Raw genomic sequence first — 20315 nt, 5'->3', positions numbered from 1 at the left:
AGACTGGCTTTTATAAACGCAAAACTCGTGTAGGTTAATTCACGCCCGCTCGTCGCTCACATCCTTAACGAACCCTCCCCCCATCCCCCACCCCCTCCCTTTCTGAATGCGCGCCAACGTGATAATGCCGGGCGGACACCAGTGTTGCCAGATTGGGCCCGATTTCCCGCACAATCTGGCAACACAGTATGCGGACACGCCTTTAGTCGCAGCAGCACCACCCAACAGAGACGAGCGGCGAGTCAAGGACCGAGCAGAACAGAAGGGACTGGAAGGCGGGTACTACTCCTCCTTTCTCTTCTCCTCTTCTACCCCTGTCTTTCTTGCTCCCCCTGTCTCTGTAGTCTGTAGACGAAGACACTTTGTGCTCCAGGGGCTTGACAACACAAAAAAACACACAAGTGAGGATCTTTAAAGCGTTCAGAACAATTCTGCGGAGATGGAGGTGCCAGGTCTAGCACACAACATAACCAGTCCTATGAGTCCGTGCGAGGGGATGATCAAGGACCTGAGCCTGGACGCCCTGCAGTTATGTGAACGAGATGGTAAGATTACTTGTTACTTAGGCTATGGGTTATTTAAATGTAGGCTATCATTTGCGCACTGTGTTTTCTATATTTTATTTTCAAATGAATGTATTGCTCAAAAAATGCAGTTTGACTTTGAATCGTAAACCCTATATGGAATAAACTATGGTTGTTTTATTGTGCAGTTGTCCGGTCATGAGCTTTTAATTTGAAATGTAGTTTTCTGGACCCAAGTTGGGGCTCGGACACAGCCGCGTGGCGCGAGCTCTCCGTGTTTCAGCACCACGGACGTGGACAGAGGCCGACAGCCGCTAAGCGCTGTGCTCCCCCTCAGGAAATACGTTTCGCAGCCTCATTAATCAGAAGGCATGGGTGTGCAAAATGTCAATAGGGAAGGCTTTTCGTATAATATAATGCAAATGCATTTGCATTCACCTCATCAGCAGGACCGCTGCAACAATTCTGCATGCATGTGCTCATGCAATGGACGGCATCTTAAATGGAACCAATTCTATCTTTCTGGTAGTGATTGTAGTTTTGCTGTAAAGGATACAAAGCCAACATGAAAAAATAGCAGTTGTTCAAATCTTATTGTGATCCCTGGTTTGTCATTGTCCCTCCGAATTTCTCTCACTCAGTCAGAGCCCAGTTCTCTCTATGTCAATTAAGATTGAATCGGGAGAACATTTCAGCATTGACTTTTGCTATTTTTAATTGTCTAGGCCTAGAGGTAAACGTTTGGAGGCACTCGTTGGGAAAAAATAGCAAGTCATCATGGGCAGTGATATGAAGCCGAGTCAAAGTCTCAAATACGCCTGCACCCAGAGATAGAGGTTTGGATCCCCACAGCACAGCTTCACTCTCCCATCTCCATAGCACAGCTTGGTTTAAAACATTTTTTATAAGAGTCTGAATAAGCATATTCACCCTTCTGATAACCGAGAACGTCCCTCATTGCGAACGATATTCTCACTCTGGGACAATTTCGCAAATTTTGTTAAAATGAGCAAGGTTACCGCACATTTCCCCCAGAATAGTACACAGGACAGAGTGGTCTACTGTGGTTCCTATTCATGTGCCTTCATTTGGTCACAAAAGAGGATCTATCACAGAAGAGCCCGTTGTACCAAAGTCTCTCATTTTACTCTCTGCTGGAGCAGTACCTCATAAAGTAATGGAGTACTACAGTACAGTATATCCTCTGATTCTGACCCCAGTGTTAAAGCTATGGTTTCAATATAGGGTCTGTGTTTGTGTTGGTGTGTGAGTGTGTGAATGTGTTAATGTGTGTATGTGTGTGTGTGTGTGTGTTAGTGTGTGTGTGTGTGTGTGTGTGTTTGTGTGTGTGTGCATGTGATTATGTGTGTTGTTGTGTTTGTGTATGTGTATGCTAGTGTGTGTGTGTGTGTGTTTTTGTGTGTGCGTGTGTGTGTGTGTTTGTGTGTGTGTGTGTGAGTACTGTCATTGTTGGGGTGTTCGCTCACCCACATCTTCACTGTTTATGGAGCAATACGATCACAACGGCTGTTGTTGTACAGCAGGTTTTTTGCCACGTTTCAAGGATGGCATGGCCTTCCAGAAGACGATGGCCCAGGAAGAGGAGATACTTCCACATTCGGAATGCTGTATATTCTTTATTTGCATTGCTTCACAAAGGAAGGGAACAGAACTGATTCTGCTACTGAAATAGCACAATGCTGACATTGATATACATTCGTTATGGAAAATATCCATATCTCCGACGTGACCACCAATGTGTCTACTGAGAAGGACACATCAATTATGATTGTATAATACAAAAACTTAACCAGTACCAGACAGTTATTTTGATACATCAGCACACACTGGATAACCCATATCTATGCAGGTACCCCAATTAAAAGGTCCGGTGTTCGATTCCCCTGCTCAGCTCACCAAGTAGTATAAGACGATTTGCCTTGGGTAGAAAAATTGCACATTAAATATGGGGCAATATTATTGTGCATTGAGCTACAGTGTTCACTAAAAGTCTATATCACCGGCTCCAGAGAGGCTTATGTTTTAAGCGTTGACCTAGCTTTTAAAAATCCACCCCACTAAAACCCGCTGTCACATTTTATGAGAACGGCTGATCCTAGCCAAGAATGGTGGTAGCATCTAACCAGCCAACAAGTAAGATATCCTGAGAAGCATGCGTTCACCATTGAACACGGAAGTTTCCAACCCAAAGATTCCGACTTGTGTTTATGCTGTTAAGTTAACTCAGGGGGGAAAACAACATGGCTGCCCAAAGGAAGTGCTGTATATTGTGTCTCATTGTTTAATACAAACAGCATAGGCATCATCACAACGAAAATCAGAGGAGACAAGCACTGTCTTGTTCATTTAACCTGTAAAATAGCTTGTACTACATATCGCTATACTAAAGCTAAATATAATGACAAAAAACATATTGCATAATTACCCAGCAAATTTTGTGTGAAAACGTCAACAAACCCAAATTTTCAAATTTCATTCCCATAAACGATGTTGATTTTACCACTGACATTAAAACGGCAAACCAGAGCCCTGAAATGATACACAAATTTCCGACCTTTAATTCCAAGTTTGACAACCGTTCAGTCTGAGTTCTTTTCTTCAGAGCACCGAGTTGTCTTGTACGCAGTGATAATAGCAGATGGGGGCGTCTGCCATAAGGTTCCAGCGGCGGTGTAACAGTCCTTTCTCAGATGAGTCTCCCATGCCCCAATGGTGACCTGGTGATCTGGTGAGTGTGAAGTGACAAGCAGCAGACATAATAGCGCAAACAGGTACCAGATCAGGGTTTAACCCTGAGCTCAGTCGTCCATCCTTGATATTCACTGGCATTTATATCGCTGGCGTCTCACTTCATACAGGGGCTTCATGGAATACACCAGGCACACACAAAGGGCGCACAGGGCCCTTTTGATGCTGCTTCTGCCACAGCCCTGTTATTAAGTCTCCATGATGGATTCACTGTATTAATGGACCGCTGGTGTGCTGTGTCTGTGTGTGTGTGTGTGTGTGTGTGTGTGTGTGTGTGTGTGTTCCCTTCCTGTTCCAGCTGTGACAACCAGGGCTGTCAATATGCCTTTGAGTACCACTGATTTGCATTTTTTTAGGAACATAATAATAATAAGCATATTGATATTTAAACGATGCGAAGAGATAAAAATATGTTGTGCCTTACATTATATTACACACCAAAATCTATATTTTGTTCAGCAATACAAAAACAAAACAGTTAAAATAACGATATGCAGGCAGTCAGGGAATTGATTGCCAGGACAAATTAATTAAGATTTATCTGAGATAAAATCAGGAACAGTTCCAAAGCTTCTACTTCACAGAACGTCTAGGATGAATGTTGAGAAGTTCAGTAAGCCCATGTGAAATCTCAGAATACTGATTAATGGTAAAGGAATGGGCCAAACATAACTCCAAAAGGACTACTACTATATGAAACAATCACTCTAAACTAGGCCTTTACAACAAGGATAGTTCCTATAGTGGCCTTTCTCTCTCTTCTGGCAGGTGTCTTGGGCCAGTGTGCCTCCAATTAAAACTAAAACGTATGGCCTCATTAACGTTCCTCCACCTGGTTTCGATAATCCCCTTTCCTCCCACCACACAACCCTTTTGATGACATGAATACAAAACCAAATAAAAAACACATCGCTAACACCAGACCAAAACATGGGGTCTGTTAGAATAGATTTAGAGAGGAAGACATTTCAAATGCCGCTGTCTACGCCATCAACAACCCTCTAATATCCATGAGGCAACTGATGAGAACAGGCTATGGATGTATGGAATAGAACAGATTCACAAGATGTCATCAAAGGAAACTACCTGATTATGGATCTGTTCCTTCATTGTACCAGGGCACATTGACCATGGTCCACGTTCATCTCTAGCTGATTTTACTACCTGTGCCCTGGTGAATAAAAGGTGCCGACCCATACTTAGTTTGAAGAGCTACACCTGGGTTCATCCCAAGATTACCGTTCTGTGAAAGGGTCCAGGAAGTGGCTTTTCCTACCCGTCCCTGAGCAGTTTTGGAGAAATATTCTTCAATGTAAGGATGGTTAGTCAATATGGGTAAATTCATTTAAACATACAAAATTATCGAATAAATAGACAATATTGTCAGAGCTTGGAAGACATTCGACCACATAACAGAAGTGGTCCCGCTCTGTGTCATCTGGTCCTGATATATTAACTTGCTCATCCTTCCTGTGGGCAGTTGGTCCATGACTGTGTTGGCAAGGTGCACAGAGACACTGCGGTCCCAGCTGCACTTAGTGGATTAGTATCCTCCTTATATTGACTTTACATTTCTAAATTCCAGACAACTGAATATACATTTTATTTAGTTATATTGAAGTACATTTTCTTTTGGCTGACTTTAACGATAATCCCTTAAATGTTTTATTGCAACTCAGAGGATGGTCTGCTTTCAGAAGTTTTTAAATAATAATGTCTTGCGTTACTGCTGATTATATAATGATGTGATGTGTCTCGATTTTTCTCTACTTTTCTCTTTTTAAATCTCTACTGAATCATTTGAAAACCATTGGTACTATGGTATCTTCCTTTAAAATCAACATTTTCTGAATCCTCTTATTCCTCAAGTCATTGCCAACTCCTGGTGTTGCCAGACACTCTTAACAGTGTTGTCTAGTCTCAGTCTGGTCGGTTCCGCAAATAAAGCATCTCTATAAAACCTCTGAGGTCCGCTCTTGCGTGTCGCCTGTTTGTTGTGTAAGGCCTCCTAGTCGCTGCACTTTAAACAAACCAAAAGCATGCATTATGTCCTATAAATAACCTTGTGAGCATTCTGACACAGCAGAAATATCTGCTGGCGCTGAAACTTTATAGTGCCATCGAATCCCAGAGGCTCATTTAGAATAATGAAAACTCAAGAATATTGTTCTTGTAACAAATTGCTGCATAAAAAACCATCAGGGTGTTTCTTTTTGAAAAGGGCTTTGATAGATTATTATGCACCTTTCTCTTGCTTTCCCTTTTGTTCAATTATACTTCCATGTTTTAATGGAAGCTTAAAGGCTATGTTTTAATTGTCGGTGTGCACGATCATATATTTACACTGAAGTAAGCCTGAATCAGACAACAAAAAAGGGAGATTTTACTTTTAGTGATAAGTGCACAAAGAATATGTGGGTGAGATAACATGATGAATGCTTGCAATGTGTTTTGATTTCTAAAATCTATGACATCAGTAAACATGGCTGATAAATAATAAATAGCGTGGAAGGAATGGAATAGCATAGAGGTGTAAGTGCTATTTGAAAAGGAATGTTGCGATACTGAGCAACATTTAAAAGAAAGCGAAGCAATCCATCACCTGCTGCAACAGGATCCTGACCTCAGAGTCTGGCCTCTGCTGACTGGTCATTTTCTGGTGTTAGTCTGGCGATAGTCACCCAGGCTGAACAAACTGAGCCATTTTGAGGGGCTTTTTCCTTTGGCCTAAGGTCTAAGGGTTATTTAGGTGTTGAGTTTGTACCAGTAAGACCTTTGAGATGGTGATTCATAGGGTGAGATCGATGACCTTGACACTCTCAGGGCTGATTAGCTTTCCTTCTGAAGCAGTAGAGCGAGATCATCTTTCAAAGCAGAGGGCCAATGAGAACAACCTGTATGTCGTACATGGACTTAGGGCTCCACTGTTACATTCTGCAGCATCAATGAACAACAAGAACTATTTTTTCTGAAGCTAAAAATCCAAAGTCATGCTAATGAGTAGCACAACAACACTTTGTCCGGGAGCCCGTTTGACCAGAGAATAACCGCTTTCGGTTCCAATTAATTTAATCTTATATTAATATTTCCGTGGGAAAAAAAACAAAGAATTACTGAAATTGTTATTTGTGTATGTGTGTTGAACGTTGAACAATGAGATTTTTTTCACATTGACATTTCATTTTTTATCTTTTACATTTAATTATATTTCCCCTTTAATCACTGAACCCATACAATGACATTAATCGTCTATATCCTTCTTTTATGATTCCAAGGCCCCAGTGCATGAGCCGCTGTTGACTCCATTATAGAGACCCACTCGCGTGAAGTGTGCCCAGGAATGTTCCACCTAGTAACATTCATTCTTCAATTCACGCCACAGAGCCCGTTACACAGCCAAAACATTGTTTGCTTGCGTCTGTGTGTTTTCTTTTTTTTTTTTTACTGTGGTGAAATGTCTAGTAGACTCCTCCGCTTTGTTTCACAAAGCTCCTATTCAACTTGCTGATTAATGTGTTCGGCTTTGTTCTGCTGGGTCGGGGACCGTTCTTATTAAACATCCACGGAGCAGCCGAGTCAAGATGAGTCTATTAACAGCAGCACAATCAGAGAGGATTTCATGGTGCTTAGACAGAGCTGGTAGTTAGCTAGTCACGGAGGCCACCGTCGACATTAGGAGGAATCACTCACATCGCAGGGCGAAAAGTGACTCCTAGAGGTTTCCCCCCAAATCTGAAGGCAGATGAGTTCTCCTCATTTGGCCATCATTTCCTAAGACTTTGATGAGTTGGGTTTCCAGATGAGGCTATAAATAACTCTGTGGTGTAGGAGCGCAGCGGCAGAGCTAGGGGAGATACAATCAGCAGTGCTTGAAATATTGAATGTCGGCATATGTTCCTGGCAACTGGTAGGTAGGCTGGGATTGATTTGTTGCCAAGGCAACCTCAAATACACTGTGCGCTGTGGGAGAGCTGGTTTGTGGTGTACCCAGCGGTAGCATTCCCTAGGGGTAAATCTGTCCTTCGACGTCGACACGAGCGGCTTTAAGGCTCCAGATCCAAGCAAAGAAATGATCCATGGGGACAAGCTATAGAGAGACCAGAGGAAGCCAAATGAAGGCTTTGGTATTGACCTGGTTCTTGGTAGTTTATGTTCGGCATTAGTATGAAGGGTCCTCAGGTCATAAGCACTGCTGCTCAATTCCCACACTACAAACTAGTCGAGTGTCGCTGAATTGGTGAGGGATGGCAGTGAGCATGGCAGTAGCACTGCAATGGTTAGGGGTTCGGTTCCCACTGTGGACACCCAGGCTCAGAATGTTTGCAGTGTAAGCTGTTTAGATAAAATGGTCCAGAATGGCATATATATAATGTCAACACTTAGCTTATTTTGTATACGCAAGTTACCAAAAAAGGGTTCAGTGCAAACACTGCAATGTTCAGCTTTAAATACACTACACTCTGTTTCATTCATCAGTCCCAAGATAAAGATACAGTTCAGTTCAGTAACTTTAAATGTCACTGGACAAATTGTCAAGAGTCCAAACAAATACAGCGGAAATAGAATCCCTTCAAAGAGTAAAACACGGAGGTCAGGATCTCAGGAAACAAGGTCTCTGCTCTGCTGGGTGGACTCACTCAGACAACAAAAGCAACAAACCGCAACGCAAAAGGATCAATGAAAAAATAGAGTTGGTGGTCTGGGACTTGGAGGCCAGTCAATATAAACCCCAAGGACAAGCACAAAGAACACAAGCTGATCAGCTCAATGATCCCTTGGCTGGAGGTAAAGGATTGGTGCTGGGAAAATGAATCGGTTGAAAACCTTTTCCTTTCTCCCTCCTCTCCCCCACTTCCTTCTTCTATTCCAGGGGTCAGCAACCTTTTCAACATGCAGTGCCAGTTTGACATTTTCTCATTAATGAGCGTGCCTTAAGCAACAATATAATAAAAATTAAGCTGAATCATGACACAGCGACCAAAAACATTTCCAGAAGACCTGGAATTGTACTATTTCCATAAACTAAATTTTTTTTTGGTTGTTATATTTGCAACATGGGCTTACAAATTATAATTACATATGTCCCATCTTAAAACACCATTTTCAGAAACTCATTCAAAAACATATTTGCACTGTGAGAAATGTAAAAAACGAGAATATATGAGAATGTTGGAACCATCCACATCAATATCTTTAAGACATGTACAGCTTTGCAAAACCATGTGAAGGCGATGCATACAGGCCACTTGCATCAATATTTTAAATATTTTCTTCTCTATTAGGCTTCTCACAACATAGGTTTAAAAACGATTAATTGATCCCATTTCAGAACACTGCTTTCTGTAACTAATTTAAACATATTTGCACTGGGAGGAAATGCCCAAAACAGAATAAAGTGCAAAAAAAACTCGGTAGTAATGATTATGCTGCCGCATTGTGTTGTTAATCTTTTAAATAATAAAATATATATATATATATATTTTTTTTTAAAGCGTGCCAATGATTATGCTGCCCCGTGCCAGTGGTGTCACGCATGCCTAGGGTTGCCGACCCCTGTTCTATTCCCTTCACAATTCCCTGTTAACTCTGCCCCTGGCCACTACAATAATGGCAGTTACTGGACTTTTACAGGTGACATGTGTGTGAAACAATTGACAATGTGCATCATGTATAAACGATCTTATAATTTTTTTATTCTGAAGTTAAACCTTTTATTAGAGTTGTTTAGATGTGCAACATCTGATTGGATTCTGGGGCTGGGAGAGGCTGCATACGTGTCACACATTGAACAATCAGTGTGCACCAGCCATCACCACACACACTCAGGAAGAGATCTCCTTCATGGCAACATGGAGCCCCAGCATGCTATACCAGCACATTTCTACAGCTTCAGTTTGCATAGTTACAATATTGTATATGGTAATCTGAATTCAGGCTCTCATCCTTCTTACTGTGGTTGATAAAACATTCTGTGCATCTTAGTATCAACCTCACAGTCCTGATGTTTGACCTTTGACCTCCTATTCAAACCACTAGGCAGTAAGTCCCAGGACATCTCAGAGGTGGAGGAGCTGCCGGTGGCCCAGAACATCAAGATCAGCAACATCACGTGTGACTCCTTCAAGATCTGCTGGGACATGGACCCCAAGGTCAAGGACCGCATCACACACTACTTCATCGACCTGAACAAGAAGGAGAACAAGAACTCTAACAAGTTCAAACACAAGGTGAGTGAGCAACGCATTGGTTCAAAATTCATACAATCGTATACAATTGATATTCTTTCTTACCACCTATGACATGGGCGGCCATGTTTAAATGACGGCAAATGACATTGAGGCTTGAGCTGGGGGTTGAGAAATGGTACAGAGCTTGCAACTTGGAGCTTTGAGTTGACGCGTCGTTTTATTACATTTTTCCCAGTTGGAAGTCTGAATTTCCGACCTCCTGCCATCCTGTCTCTCTTCAGTCTCTCTCTTTAGGCCAGTCCTGTCTTTCTTCTCTCCCCCTCTTTAGACCCAATCCTGTCTCTCTTCTCTCCCTTTCTTTAGACCCGTCCTGTCTCTCTTCTCTCCTTCAACCAACCGTCCTGTCTCTCTTCTCTCCCTCTCTTTAGACCCGTCCTGTCTCTCTTCTCTCCCTCTTTCAACCCACCGTCCAGTCTCTCTTCACTCTCTCTTTAGACTCGTCCTGTCTCTCTTCTCTCCCTCTTTCAACCCACCGTCCTGTCTCTCTTCAGTCTCTCTCTTTAGACCCGTCCTGTCTCTGTTCTCTCCCTCTTTCAGCCCACCGTCCTGTCTCTCTTCTCTCCATCTGGTTAGACCTGTCTTGTCTCTCTTCTCTCCATCTCTTTAGACCCGTCCTGTCTCTCTTCTCTCCCTCTTTCAACCCACCGTCCTGTCTCTCTTCACTCTCTCTCTTTAGACACATCCTGTCTCTCTTCTCTCCGTCTCTTTATACCTATCCTATCTCTCTTCTCTCCCCCTCTTTAGACTCATCCTTTCTCTCTTCAGTCTCTCTCTTTAGACCCGTCCTGTCTCTCTTCTCCCCCCCTCTTTAGACCCATCCTGTCTCTCTTCAGTCTGTCTCTTAAGACCTGTCCTGTCTCTCTTCTCTCCCTCTCCTTAGACCCATCCTGTCTCTCTTCAGTCTTTCTTTAGACCCATCCTGTCTCTCTTCTCTCCCTCTCTTTAGACCCGTCCTGTCTCTCTTCTCTCCCTCTTTCAACCCACCATCCTGTCTCTCTTCACTCTCTCTCTTTAGACCTGTCCTGTCTCTCTTCTCTCCTTCAACCCACTGTCCTGTCTCTCTTCATTCTCTCTCTTTAGACCCGTTCTGTCTCTCTTCTTTCCCTCTCTTTAGACCTGTCCTGTCTCTCTTCTGTCTCTCCCTTTAGACCCATCCTGTTTCTCTTCAGTCTCTCTCTTTAGACCCATCCTGTCTCTCCTCTCTTTAGACCCATCCTGTCTCTCTTCAGACCAGTCCTGTCTCTCTTCTCCCCTTTCAACCCACTGTCATATCTCTCTTCTCTCCCTCTGTCCATGAAAGCACAATGCCCTTAAATTATAATAGAAAAAAAACAACAGATGGGGATCATTCTTGGATCGCCATCCCATCAATAAAGGGCTCCACATTCATAGCGCTCCTGTGAATCGATGGGTTAGGGATGGGCTCTTCATCTTACTAAGTGTGTACTCTGCAGCTCCAGAATGGGTGCCCACAGGGTGATTCCATCTCTGACTGATTCAGTCTCAGGGAAATGTTGCACAAATACATGCAATAAGACCCACTCACTAACTAACTAATGAAGTGAAGATGGGAGTGGAGGAGCAGAGAGAGTGATCAAACAAGGCCGATCTTTCCTCTTGATAATCAGTAAATTAAATGAGTGCCTGCGCAGCAATACTCTGGTAATACAGCCCAAACAGAGAGTCAAAACTCTGCTTGAAAATGAAAACATTTAAAATAGCTTACTCGTTGTTTTTCCTTAGATCAACACCAGATGTCAGATTAAGGCAAATTTTCACTTTGGTACATGGAAACCTTAAACCAATTTCATGGGGGCCATTTTAAAAAGCCCAGCAGTGAGCAGCGATCAGCCTCAAGCCCTAGCGGGCTAACAGCGCTCGCTTGGCGAGCCTGCCAGCGCTTAATTTCACATGCAGCTGAAGACGGCAGCTCTTTTGGCAGTCGACAAAAAAAAACATGCTCGGTCATCTCCCCATGGACGCTGCCTCTTCATCATGGTCACCTTCCTCATCCTCCCCCTGCTTGTATTCTCCTCCAGGCTCACCTACTGGGTGCAGATGGGCTGAGGAGGCACCCTTTCCTGCCCTGTAAAGAAGAGGGAGAGAGAGAGAGAGAGAGAGAGAGAGAGAGAGAGAGAGAGAGAGAGAGAGAGAGAGAGAGAGAGAGAGAGAGATGCTAGCGGCACTAGATGAATGGGCTGCTGGGGTTGCTAGGCGGGGGGTCTTGTAATTCAGTGGTCTACAACCAGTGACCTACTGGGTCCCGCTGGGAGTCCAGGGAACAAGGCTCTCTATGGAGGAGGGTCATGGATGGGAGGGGGGGGGCGGCGTTAGGACAAAGCCAGCCATTGTGATGTACTTTGCGGCCAAAATTGCAGTACGAATGCGTGGGGATATTATTGGTGCGTAGACCACAGTGCACCTACTGTACAGCGCCATGTTTAAAATAGGGCTCAAGACAAACGCAAGCGCTGTTCTCTGTTTGCCCTTAACACACGAAACACTTAACATTCAACATACATATTTTTCATTGACTTTAACATTTTACATTGAAATCGTTTGGCGGCCGTCAAATTAATTTCACGGTCCACCAAAGGAAAGCCGAGGATGTCAAAGAGAATAATAGAGTGGAGGGAAAGGGATGGGGGAAGCGGAGGACAGGGGGGAGAGGGACGGGGGGAGGGAAGAGGGGAGGGAAGGGAGGGGGGGATAGGGGGAGGGAAGAGGGAGAAGGGAGAAGGGTAGGGGAAGAATGGGGGAGAGGGATAGGGGAGGGAAGAGGGAGAAGGGGAGGGGAGGGAAGGGGGAGAGATAGGGGGAGGGATGTGGAGGGGGGGGAAGGGGGAGACTGATAAATGGAGAGGAGGCAAGGGGGGAGAGGTGGGGGTGGGGAGAGGGATAGCGGGATAGGAGAGACTAGGAGAGGAAGGAAGGGGGAGAGGAGGGATGGGGGAGGAGATGTCGGCCATCTTGGATGGCATGCCTCCAAACAAACCTCAAATGTGGGTTAGTCCCAATTAATACACAATAACCTCTTACTTTCAATTACTCCCCTTCCCAAACACAGCACAAGTAGACACAATCACCTTACATGTATGAATTAAATTCAACAAAAACAATTAGAGGTATAATATAGAGGTGTAATATGATATTACATCTGTATCGTGTTTGCGTTGGTCTAAGTCTTAATATGCAGGTCCACCTCTGTATATGTGTGGGTGCATGTGTGTGTGTGGTTGCGTGTATGTGTTTGTGTGTGTATTTGTGTGCGTACATGCGCATGTGGGTGGCTTAATGCAATCTTCATTTCTCAATCGTTCCGCCGCATATTCAGGAATCATGTCATTATAGTGATGAACGTGTTATGCCCATTAAATGGTATTTACTATGTACCAGTCCCTCCAGAAAAATGCGGCGTTTTTTTGTGATTGTTGCGGCCAAAAATCCTTGATTATGCGGCACGTTTTCTTAAAAAATGCGATGAAATATGCGGCATATTTATGCAATTGTGTCTTTGTGTGCGTACATGCGCATGTGGGTGGCTTAATGCAATCTTCATTTCTCAATGATTCCGCCGCATATTCAGGAATCATGTCATTATAGTGATGAACGTGTTATGCCCATTAAATGGTATTTACTATGTATCAGTCCCTCCAGAAAAATGCGGAGTTTTTTTGTGATTGTTGCGGCCAAAAATCCTTGATTATGCGGCACGTTTTCTTAAAAAATGCGATGAAATATGCGGCATATTTATGCAATTGTATGCGATGAAATTGCGGCAACTTGCAAAAACTGCGGGAACTTGCGAAAAAATGTCGGAACTTGCGAAAAATGCAGCTTTTCGATGACGTTCACGTCACGTAATTACGTCACTTCATAACGTTCCCATGGCAACAGGGGGAAATGGCTGCTCTTGTGTGACGTAAACGCAACATTTTTCAACTTTCTGCTAAGATATATGTGACTTTTTTGCAATGTAAATGCGGGGATTATGAAATCATGCAAGCCCCGCATATTTTGCGCGGAAATCGGCAATTTATGCAGTGAAAGTGCGGCATATTTTAAAAAATGCGGCCCCCGCATGAATATGCGGACTTTGGCTGATTATGCGTTGAATTATGCAATTTCATAATCGCGTTTTTCTGGAGGGACTGATGTATGGTACACATGGCAGCTGTGTTCTGTCTCACAATATAGGCTATTTAAAAAATAGACCTGGCACAAGGCCACACGTCGTACAGTTGATGGTTGAATGTATTACCCTGCTGCTCTGTATTCCATGAATAGCATTTTGTGTTTTTAATGGCTTGGTTCTACTTCAATTTGCACGGTTAAACATCCCCAATACACCAGCGGGCCGGGAAACCTTGCTACTGAAGATCCCAGTGATATTCACATGGAAATAACAGGGGTAGCCCCTTCTCTTCACCTTCTTTATCAGTGTATTCTCCTCTGTCTATCCCTCCCTCCACCCCTGCCTGCCTCGTGGGTTTGTGCATTTTTGCTGTACTCAGGTCTCTCCTCACTCAGACAGATTAAAACCCAACATCCCTCGGTTTGTCCTGCGAGACCCCCCGAAGGGGGTTTGGTTTCATTCCAGCAGCTATCAGGGCAGTGAAAACAACTTGTTTTGCACTTGCACTCTGGAGAGCAACAAATAGTGCCCACTCAGCCTGATGTTTTCATGTTTGTATTGTCTACGGGCCTGTCTGTACAAACACCATTGCATGCTGTGTCTTCCCTTCTTATCGTTTGTAAAACTGCTCGCCTTAAATCCCCCCATGTGGGACAGAATAAAGCACCGGTACTTGTATAAAAGCGACTCACTTCAATTAACCAAGTGTCAATCCACCCTCCCCTCCTCCTCCACCCATCTCCACCCTCCCCCTGGCAGGACGTCCCCACCAAGCTGGTGGCCAAGGCGGTGCCCCTGCCCATGACGGTGAGGGGCCACTGGTTCCTGAGCCCGCGAACCGAGTACACAGTGGCCGTGCAGACGGCCTCCAAGCAGACGGACGGGGACTACGCCGTCTCCGAGTGGAGCGAGATCATCGAGTTCTGCACAGCCGGTGAGCACGCAGCACGAAGCAAGCACCACGCAACACAAACATAACACAGATGTAGCAATGAGAGGGGATACGAGTCTGGAGAGGAGGAGCCAGAGTACGGGGTTTAGGACGATCTGGTCGGGATTCGTCTTGGAGACTCCCTCCTTGGAGGGATACCAGGCATGTAGAAACCAGGAGGAGACCCAAGGGGAGCATTCACTCCCCCCCCCCCCCGTCCCGTCCTGGGTCTGCCGACACTCCCCTCGGGCCCCGTCCTGGGCCGGAGGGGAGTGTCTTGGCTGGCCTGGTAACGCCTGGGGCTCCCCCCCCCCATCTTCCATGGGAGTAGATTGAGGAAGCTGCCAAGGGAAAGGGGCTTCTGGATGGTTGCCCATCACAATCCTACCAGGAGGAGCCCATCCATCCATCTTCATTAAGATGGATGGATATGAAAATGACATTCGCTGCATTCACAGGGTATGTATGTGTGTGCGTCTGTGTGTGCGTGTGTGTGTGTCTGTGTGTGTCTTTCCCTGTTATCGTGTGGGTCGTCTCCACTGGTTATTCCAGCAGCATTACACCTCCACATAGACATGCACCATGGGCTAATTGAAGGCCTCACATTGCCCTTTAAGTGTTACAGATGTCCGTTGTGAGCCCTTGAGGGTGTCTGCCTGCCTTATGTGCATAGTCAACAGGGACCTGGCCTCCACACTCACACCCTACAATAGGTGGGTGGAGAACATGGATGGGCTTTACGTATGGATTTTACAATGAGTGTCGACTCTACAGCCGCAGAATGGGTGCCCACCGGGTTACCCTGTCTCTGTCCTCTTCAGTGTCTGTGGAGATGTTCTACAAATAGATATGTATGCAATAACACTCATTTAAAGGGAGGGGTGGGGGAGAAGGCAAAAGGGTGATGAAATGGAGAAGGAGAGATGGATAGGAAAGATGGGATTGGAGGAGGAGAGAGAAGGAGCGGGGGATTGAGGACAAGGCTGAGTGAAGCAATATTGGATGCAGCAGAGGTCGGTGGGTTCAACACCAGCGGTATACGCCTCCTGGGTTGATGGATGGCTGGACAGGATTGGTCAGAAGTGGAGGAAAGCTGGACAGGATTGGTCGGGATGGGAGGGGGGATGGCTGGACAGGATTGGTCAGGAGTGGAGGAAAGCTGGACAGGATTGGTCGGGATGGGAGGGGGGATGGCTGGACAGGATTGGTGGGGAGGGGAGGATAGCGTGAGTGTGGGGAGGGTGCTGGGAGGCCTGGGGTGATGGTGGGGGAGGAAGAAGAGGGACAGGAAGAGAGGATACGAGCGAGGAGGATGGAGAAGGTGTGTTGTATATCATTTAGTAGCATCTAGCGCAGACTCTGCAGAAATGGAGAATACTTGAAACATACTAAAACATACTAATTAATGTATGCACAATTAGTATGTTTAAGTACGTCAAATTATTATATAATCACATTAAAATAGGAATCGCTGTGTTGTAATTATCTTAGAATGAGCCCTTTAATCGTTATAAGTAGCCTCTTCCACGGAGGCCGCCATGTTGCATTGCCATTTTTCTACAGTAGCCCAGAACGGACAAACTGCTGTCCAGAGGAAGCGTTTTTTAATTAACCATCATAATCGCCATCTCAAGCTATGAACACTTAATAACTGAATGCAATGTATACGTCATTAATGTATCCATGTATACTCCTTTGTCGTTAGATAGGGAAGTCTGTATATGTATTGCTATTGTAGAAATCAAGCAGCCATAAAGGCATTCTGTTCCTTACTTGTTTCGTAATGTTCCTTATTAATTTCACAGGCATGTTAATTTGAACTAAAACTGTTTATCGAAAAAGTTATGAATACATGGTCAAACTTGCTCAATAATTATGTTTAGAAATTGAAAGATGTAATCAGTTACAGCATATTGAATAGCATAGCCTTCTATACTTTCTATTTCATTGTGTGTGTGTGTGTGTGTGTGTGTGTGTGTGTGTGTGTGTGTGTGTGTGTGTGTGTGTGTGCGTGTGTGTGTGTGGGTTTGTGTGTGTGTGTGCCTAGACTACTCCACCGTCCATCTGAACCAGCTGCTGCAGAAGGCAGAGGTAATCTCTGGGCGTATGCTGCGCTTTTCCGTCTTCTACAGGAACCAGAACAAAGAGTACTTTGACCACGCCAGGTAAACCCACTCACTCATTCACTCACTCACACACTTGTCGCTGTGATCCAATGGGACTCATTCAGATCCGGGTAATTAACGAACAGGTAGGGGTTATGCATGTTGCTCAAGGATGCTTACAGGTAGGTTGCAGACATTGGGAATCGAACTTACAACCTGCAAGTTAAAGAATACATTTTATGATAAAATCTTTCTTTTAGTCATTGATGGGACCTTTATGCAATGTTAGTACTGTAAACAGTCAAACGACTATCTAATGTTGTGACAAAGCTCACCATTAAAAATGGGGACAACAATGCAACAATGTATGTAGGCACTAATTTATGGGTATTAGTACTAATAATAATATTGATGTTATTATTCAAATTCCACTTTCAAAGTAAAGTAAGGCTGTTTGCTCTTATGCCATTCCGGAATCCCATTTTGATGTGACTCAGCATGTAGCGTGTTTTGTCAACATGCTAATAGAGCAACACATTCATATTCATCACCGGATGTCTGATGGCATGCTGCTCATCTCTGATCTGTAAATACTGCCTTTACAAGGGAGCCCTCTATCACAGCCTGATCCCTACCCACAGATTAGGAACAGAGCTGTGTGCCACTAGATCACTGGTGTAGTCTGATATCCGAGATGACCCCCCTTATTAGCATGTTGCCTCTCATTTCATCAGACCGCTGCAGACACACGGTGCCCGGTCCACATTCATATGTTGCTCACCCTCTCGGCCTGGTCTTGTTTGCTCAGCGCACCGAGTCACACTCGTGTCCCTGTGTGTACACACGTGTTACTGTGTTACTGTGCCACAGATACTGTGGTACTGCTGCACCCTTCATGTGGCTTCTCAAGTCTGCTCAGATCCTGAGCCGCCTGCAAATAAAGACACATTATATAGGAGCCTTCCTAGGATTCGATCAATAAAACGAAAACCCTGGTCTGTTGTGACCTAGATATAGTAGATGTTATTATAGCCACTACCCTATGTAATCTTGTAGTTTTTTTTATTTTATACTCATTTATATTATTTGTTTTTATATTATTTGGCCAGTCCTTCTAGAAGTCAATCTCCACGAAAACAGCTTTTGAGGTTTTGGGGATAATATTATATCTGTATAATAGTATGGCAGATATTAAATCGACCATCAATCTTTTATTTATAAAACGGTGCTTCCCTCTCGTTTTCCCAGCGACGCTGCCCTCCTCATTTCCGACAATCTTCCATCATGAGAGGAAATGCTGTGTGAACCACCACCGGCACAGACAGACACTCTGGGGATGATTGGATGTTAATTATGAACGCGTGTGACATCATCTGTGACTCCTCCCCCCTCCATCGCTGTTGCTAGTTCCACTTCCCATGTGGCTAAGCAAAGTTGTCCTTGACGGTGGCGGGAAACTGCTCCCCCCTGTGGATATAAATGATATTGCGTGGGTGGGAGGTGGGTGTTGTGTGGAGGCACAATATCAAGACCTGTGTGGGCACTGAATAATTCCATTATGTTAACAACAAAGCGCCCATTATGACTGTGATTAAAACCTCCGTTAGCAATAGCCGTTTAATTACACTTGGTGGAGGGAGCCCTGATGATCCGCCGCTGAGCGGAGGAAGTTCATTCAACTCCTCAGCCCAGTGGCCAGGCTCTGTGGAAGGTTTTGCTCTGTGGATGCGGTCTTGGAATCTTAGCTATGGTCATGATGGCTCTTAACACCGGTGAGAAGATGACTGTGATGCCAGATTAGGGCATTAGGCCACATCAAATAAAAGATGGTCATTTGTAGGTGTAGTGGTCATCTCTGTAGGAGGATACTGCTGAAATCATCATGTCAGAGGTCGGAGGTCAGGGTCATGCACAGAATGGGGGAGCTCCCCCCTCCTATATTTAAACCCCACCAACCCTCACCCCTAATCACGGCGTCACCCAGAACACAGCATGCGTTCCCCCACACAGCAACATCACCACGGTGATCTCATTCATCTCTCTATGTGTGTTTCCCCCCCCCCCCCTAGAGATTCTGAAGGCGGCCGCATGCTGCCATCGGTGAAGGACAACAGCGGCAGCCATGGCTCGCCCATCAGCGGCAAGCTGGAGGGGCTCTTCTTCAGCTGCAACACCGAGTTCAACACGGGCAAGCCCCCGCAGGACTCCCCCTATGGTCGGCAGCGCTTCCAGGTGCCGGCCGAGGTCCTCTTCAACCCCGGCACCAACCTGTACTTCGGGGACTTCTACTGCATGTACACGGCCTACCACTACGTGGTGCTGGTGCTGGCGCCGCAGGGCTCCGCCGGCGACGACTTCTGCAAGCAGCGGCTGCCCGCGCTGGACATCGCCGACAACCGCTTCCTCACGTGCACCCGGGCGGAGGAGGAGGGCGGCGGGGGCACTGGGGGGGAGGGGGCGGGGCTCGTGTTCCGCCACGCCCAGGACGTGAACCTGGAGGTGATCTACACCGAGCCGCTGGAGCTAGCGCGGGGCACGGTGGCGGAGATCAGCGGGCACCAGCTGATGAGCATGTCCACGCTCAACGCCAAGAAGGACCCCAGCTGCAAGACCTGCAACATCAGCGTCGGCCGCTAGGCTGACGCAGTGCACAGACGCACACACACACACACATATAGAGATCTCACACACACACACACACACACACACACACACACACACACACTTATAGACTTTACACAAACACACACAGACGACGCAGAATTATACACACACATGTGGGCGCATGCAAATGCAGATTTAGGAGACTGGCAGAAATGCAAACAGACATCACTAGAAACATATCTCTGACACACCTCTGTATCCTTAAGAGACCGTCGTTTCCCGAAGAAAACTGTGGAGGAAGAGAGAAGAAAGGAAGGAAGGACTGAAGAGGAAGATACACACAGACAGACACACGTTTGTCGCCGCATATTCACCGCTCTGCAGAGGGACGCTCCTGAAAGGTCACAGCATGACCTTGAAGCGAGGCTGTTGAACAGGGCAACATAAAGAAACTAAACATGATGCATACTAGACCGCTACCACACCCAGATATTATTCTTAACGCAAATGCATCCGATTTTCCACAATCAAACCGTAACGCCCATGCGTCTGTCGTCCGCTAGAAACAGATTATGGCTAACTTACACAAACCCTTTAACGATACTAACCAAACGTAGACATTCAACAGGTTAATGCATGTATTCATCCGCTTTTGTTTAAACAGCTGTCGTTTTCTCTTTTTTGATCTGTCATTTGCGATTTTCTCGCGATCACTCTAGTCAGCTGTCGTCAAAGTAAGCTTGTGCGTGTTACCTTTTTAGCTCATTTTATCGTCTGTCTTTGGTGCAAAGTGTTTAAAAATTATTTCAGAGAAGGTCCTACTTTGTATTTGACTACCTACTAGTGGCAACGACCGGTACTACAACCTATTTGGGTTGCAGCATCAAGTCATCTTTATTTATGCCAAAGGTAATGGAAAATAAGAAAAAAAAAGGGACACCGAGCTCAAGGTTTGAAGAATCATTAGTTTCCAGTCTTTTAAGCATGAAGCGGTTCAGT

At 45.2% G+C, this 20315-nt stretch overlaps 1 protein-coding gene across 1 annotated transcript; it reads left to right on the top strand.

Moving 5' to 3' along the window:
* The first annotated feature begins 274 nt into the window (after positions 1-274).
* Positions 275-20292, top strand: LOC307071790 (phytanoyl-CoA hydroxylase-interacting protein-like). The gene is made up of 5 exons (XM_079730870.1): positions 275-545; positions 9330-9520; positions 14436-14610; positions 16655-16772; positions 18782-20292. The coding sequence occupies exons 1-5, from the start codon at positions 440-442 to the stop codon at positions 19347-19349; spliced, it is 1158 nt and encodes a 385-aa protein (XP_079586996.1). The 5' UTR covers positions 275-439; the 3' UTR covers positions 19350-20292.
* Positions 20293-20315: the final 23 nt, after the last annotated feature.

The sequence above is a fragment of the Pollachius pollachius genome (genome assembly GCF_949987615.1).
Source record: "Pollachius pollachius genome assembly, chromosome: 2".
Classification (NCBI taxonomy): Eukaryota; Metazoa; Chordata; class Actinopteri; order Gadiformes; family Gadidae; genus Pollachius; species Pollachius pollachius.
The sequence above is the reverse complement of the archived record's forward strand: the minus strand, read 5'-3'. Positions and strand labels throughout refer to the sequence as shown.